At 33.2% G+C, this 12080-nt stretch overlaps 2 protein-coding genes across 2 annotated transcripts; both read right to left on the reverse strand.

The window, feature by feature from the left end:
• Window positions 1–3114: 3114 nt before the first annotated feature.
• On the reverse strand, window positions 3115–3846 carry LOC133866302 (cysteine-rich repeat secretory protein 38-like). The gene has a single exon (XM_062302828.1). It carries the CDS (start codon window positions 3844–3846, stop codon window positions 3115–3117), a length of 732 nt encoding a protein of 243 aa, XP_062158812.1.
• A 6009-nt stretch (window positions 3847–9855) lies between these two features.
• Window positions 9856–10587, reverse strand: LOC133866303 (cysteine-rich repeat secretory protein 38-like). Its single transcript, XM_062302829.1, has one exon. The coding sequence runs from the start codon at window positions 10585–10587 to the stop codon at window positions 9856–9858; it is 732 nt and encodes a 243-aa protein (XP_062158813.1).
• Window positions 10588–12080: the final 1493 nt, after the last annotated feature.

A 12080-nucleotide genomic window follows, 5' to 3' on the forward strand; every position in this document is an offset into this window, starting at 1 on the left:
CACATTATGATGGTGGGAGAATTGACAAATGTCTTTGTTGGGCTGCAGTCAGAAACAACTAACAAGCTACAAGCTAAGCTAAACAACATAAGAGGTATCTAAAACTACTTGAGAAGTAAAAACTAACAAGCTACAAGCTAAGCTACACAACATAAGAGGTATCTAAAACTACTTGAGAAGTAAAAACTAGTAAGGTTATGCCTTCTTAAATTTTCTTTTAACCCCTTACCATGGTATTTTGCTTCCTTTCTCACGTGCATTAAAAGTTACCCAAATCTCCGACTAAATACATTAAACCAAATCCTATGGCTTGTAACTAGCTCAAAGGTGTCTGACTAAAGACCCCAAAGAGATAAGAATAAAGAGACACTATAAAAAAAGGTGCAATCGGCCACATGTCTACAATATCGGTTATTGTAGACACGCGGGCAACTAGCCACGTGTACTTCTTGATGACAACGTGGCTGATTGTATAAGCAAAACAAGTGGCCTCGTGTAGTAAATACATGCGGCCAATTGTATACGTGTATAAAATACATGTGTCTGACTAGACACGTGTATTAATACACGTGTCTAATCAGACACGTGTATTAATACATGTGTCCAAATAGACATGACTATTGGTACACGTGTCCAATCAGACATGTGTATTTTATACACGTGTACAATTGGCCACGTGTATTTACTACACGCGGCCAAATGTTATTTTTTTCCAAATATATATTAAATTTTTTTTTTTAAAAAAAAAAAAAAATCTTATTTTATTAACTATATATCATAATCTTAAATTTGTGCTATATATATATATATATATAATTACGGTGTACATAGCATATACACATAAGGTTAGGTTTTAGGGTTATATGCTATATGTAAATTCTATACTTGGAGTTTACATGTTAAGTTCCTTATATATATATATGGTATACTGATAAGTACGTAAACCCTAACCTAATTTACATATTGTACTATATGCATAATTAAACCAAATTTGGTGCTATATATATATATAATTAAACCAAATAGTTCAAATTAAGGTTTGGTTTTGTACACCATCTACGTTTAGAAAAAAAAAAAAAAAAAAAAATGCAACATAACAAAGTTAAAAAACCTATAATTAATACTATATATATGGATATGCATAATATATGCATGTATGCATATATCAACAAAATCCTACGTCCTTATCTTAAAGCTGATCCATATCAACAAATTTTTTTAGAATATCCATTTTACAGACGTAAAACATAACATTTTCTCATCTTAAAACATAACATATTTTCTTAGTGAGTAAAATACTCACTTTAACTGCTCGGTAATTGGCTTAAAGAATGATCCCAACGAAAGCCTTATAATGCACCACTGCATTATTACATTGTATAACACATCAAAACCAACACATAATATTTTTAAACTCTAAATTCCCACATAGTTCTTGAATTGCTCAAGAACTAAGACCTTTTGAAAAATCAGAAATTTCTAAGGTTCTATTTGACAACCCATTAACTAAAAACAATAACCCATAAGATTATCTTAGGATTAGACACACAAATTGATAATTTACAACACAGAAAAATTTAGGGTTTTGTGTTTTACCTTAATTTCTCACCAAAAGTTGAAACCTAACACTTGGAGATTGTCTAGAACACTTCAAATTATTTAATACCTAAAGAAAATTGAGAGATAAAGTTTAAACTCTCAAAAATCAACACTAAATATAAATGGAATTAGAATTTTCGAATCTACCTCAAACTAATCGGTGCAAACGTAGATTCTACCCTGAGGATCACATTTCTGATGTCAGATTTGAGTTTGAAAGCTTCAAAATGCTAAAATTAATTTAGGGTTTGTAGGCAAACCCTATGAGAGAGAGAGAGAGAGATGGGAGAAGTGAGCTGGTCGGGGAAACTCGCTCCAACAACTTTAATACAAGCCTGTCCGGACAGACAAGTGGGCTATCCAGACACGAGTGTGCATGCTACCGCTCTCGAGTAAGTTTGTTTGGACCATAATTGTTTGTCCAGACACGCATAAAAACTAGGACTTATTAGAAGTCCCATCCACATGTCGTCCGGACACAACAGCGAAACAAGAATCTTCTGCACAACCCGTCCTGAAACCAAAATGATGGTTTTTTTATTTATTGATTTTTTATGCCATTTAAACCTAGAACTATGTCATGAAGTGGATACTTGACGTCGCTACTGTAGTATCTTATTTTAGGACCATGATTAATTCGGTCCCATGGGCCATGTTTAGGGAAGCGGTCAAGTTTAAATGAATTGACATGACTATCTAGAGGGTACGTACGTAGATTTTTTGAAGCAAACCTTTATTTTATGGCTCATAGACCAGGCTATTATGTCCTTTTTGTTTTTGATATAATTATGAGAATATTAGATATAGTACAGGGTCGAGTATTCCTTTGAGCTGTAAATTCATGAGAGATTAAAGATGTTTGATTTGGTGTGATAAAACATTATGAGACATGGACGAGATATTTCGAGTGATTTGCTATGTTAGCTAGATGGTGACTTAATGGGCTTGTTTAGCAAAGATATGTACAGAACAGAGTAGTGAGTTGTTAGTTTTGAAATTAGTAAAAAGTGATGATGTGATATAAAATAAAAAGAATTTATATAAAAAAGTGAAAAAAAAAATTTGTATTGTAGTAAATTTTTTTATTTGAATATATAGTAATAAAAAATTATTGAAGTGACATAAAAAGTGAAAAAAATGAGAATGTTTTGATGTTGATTGGTGATGAAAAGTATAAAAAAATAATAAAACAAAAACATGTAAACAATAATAATACTATGCTGTTATGTATTCTATCAAACAAGCCCAATATAACAATTGCATCCCATGCCTTCTCATCAAGTCGCACGCTTCATTTTCTTTATGTGGCGAGGATTGGATGAGAGATGAGGAGACAATTAATGGATATGGCCGGTACCCAATAGATATAGACGATTGGGATATGTTGGAAATTTCATTAAACAGTACATGAGAATGGTTATACTGTAGATGATTCATAAATTGGGCGATAGTCCATTCCCTTACAAGTGATAATACTTAAAGATATTCTTATACTCTTGATTATGATCATAACACTCAAGCATTGAGAAATTCGTACATCTCATATCTTACGCTGCAACTCACGACCGAAATGCGTCCTCCGTCTTTCCCATCACAATATTGGGAAAGTTTCGTGAGTACAAAACGAAGACAAACCTCACAATTAGAGCTAGAAATGTCCCTCGTGCACTGAGTAAAGCCATACAGTCTATCTGATCCGTTGAGCTCTGAACTTCCGACTGCATACAAATATTGCGATCGAAGAGTTTCATCGGCAAGTTGGCTCCACAAATTTATTTTGGTTTCGTTAAATGGTATAATGGACTGGCTTAAATTATTCGGGGAACAAAAAGCCACGCCATGGAAGTCAAGTTGGCCAAAGAAACTCTCATTTCGATACTTAAATAAGCATTTCTCATACCATATGGTTGCACCTTTGCTATTTGGGCAACGGTTGAGAATCTCTTTGCTTGCATTAGCAACACAGCTCCGGCAGTCTGCATATGAGACATAAACGCGACAAAGAGCAAGTCCATATACTTCATACGGGCCCTGACCCCTGGAGCCAAGACTGAAACCTGCATTGGTTGGTGTTTCGTTTGAAAGATTCCCTGTGAGCTGTTGTAGGTTTTTGTCAAAAGGGTCATTAGTGGTAAACTTCTCAGGGCTTGTACACCTGTGATGGAGAGGGAGGTCACAAAATGCAACTTTGAAAAGAAGAATAAAGCTTAGAAGATAGAAAAGGGAGGCAAGTTTCAAGGAAGACATTGTCGAGTATATGTGGGTATGGTAGTTCAGGCTTCAAGCATGCATGCATGCAACATTTTATATGCAGTGAGTTGCATTAAATTATAAATGAAAAACAATAGTTTGGGTTGAAATTTGTTTTAATTTTACATCTAATATTTTCTTTCTTTTACGAAGAGCTGTTTCGAGAAATTGACTTTTGCTTTAGATTAATTATGATGTTTGGTTTATTGGCTTATGGTAAAGGTCGAAATGGTACAATTAAAAACATTATTTTAATTATAAACGAATAAAAAGATATAATTACCAAGTTCTACTAATTTACCTTTGAGGTGATTATTCAGTTTTTTATTTTTTCTTTTGGGATTGTTCCTTCTTCGTATAGAAGGAAAAATTAAAGAACATTTATGGCCAATTGGTTTACTTCACTGCAAAGGGTTTTTTAATTGATAGGTCCATTAAAAAAAATATACATAGTACGTATTTTTCTCAACAGTGGTTTCATCATTTTTTTTGATAAAAAAAAAAAAAAAAAACTGCCATGTATGTAATCAAAGTTGGACAAAAATTATGTTAAGAGTTGTACAATAATTGATCATTTCTCTAAATATATAGTTGTAAAGAGGTAGATGGAGTAGACGAGTCTTACGAACCTAGAATTCAATTTTACCTAATCACAATAACGAAAAATGACGTATAGAAGAATGTTGGAAATAATTCCACTCATATCAACCCATCTAAAGAATCATGGGCTCTCGGGTCAGTACTAGCCCAAGGAGAATTGTCGGCCGTAAAGTTGAAACAACAGGACTCCTGGGTAGTTCTATTTTGGCAGATAGACACTAAGCAGCTATTTCTGAGAATACGCGACAGGAGGTATATCCTGATTGGATCCCAGGAATGCAAACATCCTAAGACCGAAAGTCAACTCAGCTAGCCAAAGCTCGGGACAAGCATATTTGGGAACTCAGGTCTCAGTCATCGGATTAAATTTGGATTAGAAGTCACAATCCATGTCCAATTATGACTCGTCGAAGAATCTGGTCAATAGTCCTACTCCAAGTTGAATTGTGATAAGACTTCCAATTCAATTTTAATTCCCGAAAATTCGGGATTAGAATCATACTACAAAACTAATTAGGAAAGAATCACACTCCAGGTTTGGTAAGGAATCCAAGTTCAAATCAGACTCTGATAAGCACTCATAAATCAAGTAGGAGCAGGAATTCGAATTCAGGCTGAACTCCACCTCTTTGTCTATAAATAAACCCATATATACGTATAAACGAAAGATTGATTATTTTATGTATTTAGCATACTTTTCTCTCGTAAGCTAATTTAGGCATCAAACAAATCGAAGAACATATAGTTCACATCGTACCGGAATAAGATGGTACGAATTTGATAAAGTGATTATTCCAAAGTTTTTTTTTTTTTTTCTACTTTATACTTGCCGACATCCACCAAAACCAAAAGGTACGTCCCGAAAGAAATGTAATTTTTTATAATTAATTAAAAGGACACTTAACTACAAATAAATTAAACCCCCACCCAAAAAAAAAAAAAAAAAAAACCCTAGAAGTACTGTATATATTGCTAACTCCGAAAGGACGCATGACCCTATTGATGGACTCGATCAAGTCTTGTGAGTCACAACTTTGAATCTTTGGTGAGAAATATCAGAAACCAAAGAAGAAGCTAAATTTAGGAGTGTTTCCAGAAATTAAGTAAAGCTGGCTAAATTAAAAAAAAAAAAAAAACTTCTATTACGACTGAACTAATTGACCGACTCCATAGTGCAAGTAGAGGTTCACATGTCAACGCAGAGGCACATTCCTGTTGATTAGGTTTATTTGTAGCAACTATCGATATAATCTGAGATTTGGGGTAACTGTAATGGGACATTTAATGAGTCCCTTATTGGTCTGAGTTTATGACTGTAACTTTGTTACCCTTTGGGTGAATTAATAAAATGTTTACATATTCCCTTCAAAAAAAAAAAAAAAAAAAACTATTTGATACCTCGATCTGATCAATTGGCCATAAAATAAAAAATTTGAATAGTTTTTTGGGGTGACTTTTTGGGCGTGGTGGGGATGCATGGATACAGTAGGCCGGGTTACATCCTACTAATTAATCACAATAACAATTGCAAATATGTTTCCAAACAAAATTTTAATATTTAAACTGACAAAACTGAATCTTTAAATCTTATTTTGGAACAAGTTTGATTCATTTATATGTCAAGATTGAGATATATATGTCTCGTATTCAGCAGCAGTTTTTCCTTTTACGCATAATATTTACAGCTTGCCCAGGTCTATGTCCATAAGATTGAAATTGAGGTTTTTTAGTCGTTTTTTGTTAGTTTTATTTTAACTAAGACAAATCAAATTGAAGTCGGTTTAACCTAAAATGACTCAATTTGGAGTCTTAGGGATCCTGTGCCACACTACTCTCTCAGCCCTAAGCGTGTACCACCGGTTGTGGTTGCACTTATTTATATATTTTTATTTGTAATATATATAATCATTTTTTATTTTTAACCGGTTTCCTAAAACTCTACCAGTTATCAGGTTGCGGCTATTTCTAGTTTCCTGGTTATCCGATTAGCGATTATTAATTGGCGGTTGTACACCCCTACCCGGCCCATTACTTTTAGTAATATATCTATAACCCTAACCCAATATACTATATATAGCACTAAATTAACAAAAATATGAGTTTTATATATATAGCACTAATAAATCCTAAATACTATATATAGTTGTAAGGCCATAGTTAGCCTGTTTTAGCCCAAAAGTTGCCGATGTTCAAGAGCCGCCGATACTTCCAATTCTGGCGCCATCACCTCCTTCAGTGCTATGTTCAAAAAGCAAACTCAAGATTTCACAAGTTTCCACCTTGAGTTTGATGGGGAATGTTAAATAATATATTTTTCATATAATTGTGATTAGATATGGTAGGAGAATATACGAAATTGTATGATTTAATTGTAATTGATTGTATTCAAATCAGAATTGAATACAATTTGATTTGATATTCTTTTATATATTTTTGTACTCTCCTTATATCCCTATAAATAAGGATTATTTGTATTGTAAATTCATCGAGAGAAATAAGAATAAAATGTAGCCCTTTAGGCTTTATCTTGTGGACGTAGGTCATAGACCAAACCGCGTAAAATCTCTTATCTCTTTTCTATTTTTCCACTTTATTTTATTTTAACTTTGTGTTTTCTTTCAAATTTGTTTTACAATACATTAGAGGTCTGAGACAACAATCTCAGGATGCTTTGAAACTTTTTAATTTTTATTTTTACTTTTTTTAATCCTATTAGGTATCTAAAGCCCAGTCTTCCATTAGGAGAAAAACATTAATATATATACACTATAAAAAATCAGCCATGTACCTACGCTTATTTTCTGGCGCTTGTTTTGTTACCGACGCTTTTTCAAGTTGTAACACAATTCAAAATAGAAATGAACAATTTTGTAACACAATATGTGTATCATAAAGTAAATCTGTCAAACTTCATAAATATGTACCAAGATTCATATACTAATAAAATAACATGCAGGCGCTAATACGAAAAGAAACAAAAAAGTAAAAACAAATTTTATAAAATTCTATCTTATGCTCTATTAGAGAACTAAAATCATTATATAATAATCGAATCTGAATTGAACTTCACAGTAATTTTTTTTTTTATATATATATATAGATAACTAAATTATTTCCTTTCTTTTCTTATGGGAATAAGCTTGGTGCTCACATTATGAAGGTGGGAGAATTGACAAATGTCTTTGTTGGGCTGCAGTCAGAAACATGCAACTAACAAGCTACAAACTAAGCTACACAACATAAGAGGAATTTAAAACTAATTGAGAAGTAAAAACTAGTAAGGTTATGCCGTCTTAAATTGTCTTTTGACCCCTTACCATGGTATTTTGCTTCCTTTTTCACCTGCATTAAAATTTACCCAAATCTCCAACTAAATGCATTAAACCGAATCCTATGGCTTGTAACTAGGTCAAAGGTGTCTGACTAAAGACCCCAAAGAGATAAGAATAAAGAGACCACACCTTTTTTTTCACCCAACATAACTAGCCATATTTAATTCTTGATCCATATTTTTTTCTTAAAGCTTAGAGAAATATGAGCAAGCAAAAAATTGATTCATTCTTTAAGAAAAAAAGATGAGTCATTTAGAGGTTAAATAGACCTTTAGATAGACCATTAGTAACATATATTGATGCTTCAGTGAAAGAAGAATGTCTCTCTAAATTTCCAAGAATCCAACCTAAAAAAATTGATGCTACCTCTTTGGAACATGATCAGGATTACGTCCGAACGTAAATATGAGAATTTCTTATTAACTTACAACATGAAACCCGACGTCTTTATCTTAAAGCTGATCCATATCAACAAAATCTTTTAGAATATCCATTTTACAGGCGTAAAACATAACATTTTCTCATAACATAATATGAGAATAAAATCATAACATCTGTTCTTAGTGAGTAAAATACTCACTTTAGCTGCTCGGTAATTGGTTTAAAGAAGGATCCCCAACGAAAGCCTTGCAATGCACCACTGGATTATTACATTACATGACACATCAAAACCAACACATAATATTTTTTAACTCTAAATTCTTATATAGTCATTGAATTGCTCAAGAACTAAGACCCTTTGAAAAACCATAAATTTCTAAATGTTCCATTTGACAACCCATTAACTAAAAACAATAACCCATAAGATTATCTTAGGGTTAAACACACAAAGTCACAAATTGCTAATTTACAACCCGTAGACAAATCTAGGGTTTTGGGTCTTACCTTAATTTCTCACCAAAAGTGAAACCTAACGCTTGGAAATTGTCTAGAACACTTCAAAGTATTTAATACCTAAAGAAAATTGAGAGATAAAGTTCAAACTCTAAAAAATCAGCACTAAATTTAAAGGAACTAGGATTTTTGAATTTATCTCAAACTAATCGGTGCAAACGTAGATTCTATCCCGAGGATTATGTTTTTGATGTCGGATTTGAGTTTGAAAGTTTCAAAATGCTAAACTCTAGGGTTTGTAGGCAAACCATATGAGAGAGAGAGAGAGAGAGAGAGATGGGAGAAGTGAGCTGGGGAAACTCACTCCAACAACTTCAATACAAGCCTATCCGGATATGCAAGTGGGTGTCTGGACACGCGTGTTCATGCTTCTGCTCTCAAGTAAGGCTATTTGGACCATAAATTGTCCGTCTAGACACGCATAAAAACTAGGACTTACTGGAAGTCCCGTCCACAGGCCACTCGGTCACGGCAACGAACATGAATCTTTTGCCCAACTTGTCCTAAAACCAAAATGATGGTTTTTTTTTTTTTTTTATGCCATTTAAACCTAGAACTATGTCATGAAGTGGATACTTGGCGTCACTACTTTAGTATCTTATTTAGGACCATGATTAATTCGGTCCGTGGACCATGTTTAGGAAAGCGGTCAAGTTTAAATTAATTAACATGAGTATCTAGGGTAGATTTTTATTTATTTTATATAATTATGAGAATCTTAGATACAGTACAAGGTCGAGTATTCCTATGAGCTGTAAATTCATGAGGGATTAAAGATGTTTGATTTGGTGTGACCGATCAAATAGTATGAGACATGGACGAGATATATCGAGTACGTGATTTGCTATGTTAGCTAGATGGTGACTTAATATAGCAATTCTATCTTATGTTAGCTAGATGGTGACTTAATATAGCAATTCTATCCTATGCCTTCTCGTCAAGTCGCACGCTTCATTTTCTTTATGAGGCGAGGATTGGATGAGAGATGAGGAGACAATTAATGGATATGGTACCCAATATATATAGACGATTGGGATATGTTGGAAATTTCATTAAATACTAAATGAGAATGGTTATACTGTAGATGATTCATAATTAAATTGGGCAATAGTCCATTCCCTTACAAGTGATAATACTAAAAGATTTTTCTTATACTCTTGATTATGATCATAACACTCAATTAAGCATTGAGAAATTCGTACATCTCATATCTTACGCTGCAACTCACGACCGAAATGCGTCCTCCGTCTTTCCCATCACAATATTCGGAAAGTTTCGTGAGTACAAAACGAAGACAAACCTCACAATTAGAGCTAGAAATGTCCCTCGTGCACTGAGTAAAACCATACAGTTTATCTGATCCGTTGACCTCTGAACTTCCGACTGCATACAAATTTTGTGATACAAGAGTTTCATCGGCAAGTTGGCTCCACATATTTACTTTGGTTTCGTTAAATGATATAATGGACTGGCTTAAATTATTCGGGGAACAAAAAGCCACGCCATGTAAGTCAAGATGGCCAAAGAAATTCTCATTTCCATACTTAAACAAGCATTTCTCATACCATATGGTTGCACCTTTGCTATTTGGGCAACGGTTGAGAATCTCTTTGCTTGCATTAGCAACACAGCTCCGGCAGTCTGCATATGAGACATTAACGCGACAAAGAGCAAGTCCATATACTTCATACGGGCCCTGACCCCTGGAGCCAAGACTGAAACCTGCATTGGTTGGTGTTTCGTTTGAAAGATTCCCTGCGAGCTGTTGTAGGTTTTTGTCAAAAGGGTCATTAGTGGTAAACTTCTCAGGGCTTGAACACCTGTGATGGAGAGGGAGCTCACAAAATGCAACTTTGAAAAGAAGAATAAAGCTTAGAAGATAGAGAAGGGAGGCAAGTTTCAAGGAAGACATTGTCGAATATGTACTGAGTGTACGTGGTAGTTCAGGCTTCAAGCATGCATGCAGCATTAATATTTATATGCAGTGAGTTGGATTAAATTATAAATGAAAACGATAGTTTGGGGTGAAATTTGTTCTAATTTTACGTCTAATATTTTCTTTCTTTTACGAAGAGCTGTTTCAAGATTTTGACTTTTGCTTTAGATTAATTATGATGTTTGGTTAATTAATTGGCTTATGGTAAAGGTCGAAAAGGTACAATTAAAAATATTATTTTAAATATAAACTAATAAAAAGGTATAATTGCCAAGTTCTACTGATTTACTGAAAATCATGTGTAGAAGCAGCAATCCGATTGTACGAATTTTTTGAGGTGATTATTCAAAAAAAAAAAATTGGGGGGCTATTTAATATTCTTGCCCACCTCCACCAAAACCAAAAGGTCCCGAAAAGAAATGTAATTTTATATAATTTAAAGGGACACTTAACTACAAATAAATTAACCCGAAAGGATGCATGACCCTATTGATGGACTCAAGTCTTGTTAGTCACAACTTTAAATCTTTGGAGAGAAATATCAGAAACCAAAGAAGAAGGCTTTAATTAGGAGTGTTTCCAGAAATTAAATAAAGCTGGCTAAAAAAAAAACTTCTATTACGACTGAACTAATATATTGATACGTCTGATATCGATCAATTGGCCATAAAATAAAAAATTTGAATAGTTTTTGTGCGTGACTTTTTGGGTGTGGCGGGGATGCATAGATACAGTAGGGTTACATCTTACTAATCACAATAACAATTGCAAATATGTTTCCCAACAAAATTTTAATATTTAAACTGCAAAACTGAATGTTAAAATCTTCTTTCGGAACAAGCTAGTTTGATTCATTTATATGTCAAGATTGAGATATGTCTCCTATTCAGCAGCAGTTTTTCCTTTTACGCATAATATTTACAGGTTGCATGCCCAGGTTTTTTATATGTCCATTAGATATATTGAAATTGAGGTTTTTCAGTCATTTTTTTGTTAGTTTTATTTTAACTAAAACGACTCAAATTTAAGTCGGTTTAACCCTAAAACAACTCAACTTGAAGTCTTAGGGGTCCTGTGCCACACTACTCTCCCAGCCATAGGCGTGTACAATTGATTACAGTTGCGCTTATTTATATATATTTTTTTTGTAATATATATAATTATTTTTATTTTTAACAGGTTTTCTAAAATCCTATTGGTTATTTGGTTGCTGCTATTTCTAGTTTCCCGGTTATCCGATTAGCAGTTATACACCCCTACCCGGCCCCATCACTTTTAGTAATATATCTACAACCCTAACCCTATATACTATATATAGCACTAAATTAACAAAAATATGAGTCATTATATATATATATATAAGCCAAAAAAAAAAATATAAGTTGTAATTATATTTAGTATATATATATTATATATGTATAAACTCATTATATATATAGTATACTATATATAGCACTACATAACTTGTA

The sequence above is a fragment of the Alnus glutinosa genome, chromosome 4 (genome assembly GCF_958979055.1).
Source record: "Alnus glutinosa chromosome 4, dhAlnGlut1.1, whole genome shotgun sequence".
Classification (NCBI taxonomy): Eukaryota; Viridiplantae; Streptophyta; class Magnoliopsida; order Fagales; family Betulaceae; genus Alnus; species Alnus glutinosa.

What these genes read in the sequence shown, in the direction of transcription:
- LOC133866302 (XM_062302828.1), bottom strand. Translation starts at nt 3,846, where the DNA reads ATGTCTTCCTTGAAACTTGCCTCCCTTTTCTATCTTCTAAGCTTTATT.
- LOC133866303 (XM_062302829.1), bottom strand. Translation starts at nt 10,587, where the DNA reads ATGTCTTCCTTGAAACTTGCCTCCCTTCTCTATCTTCTAAGCTTTATT.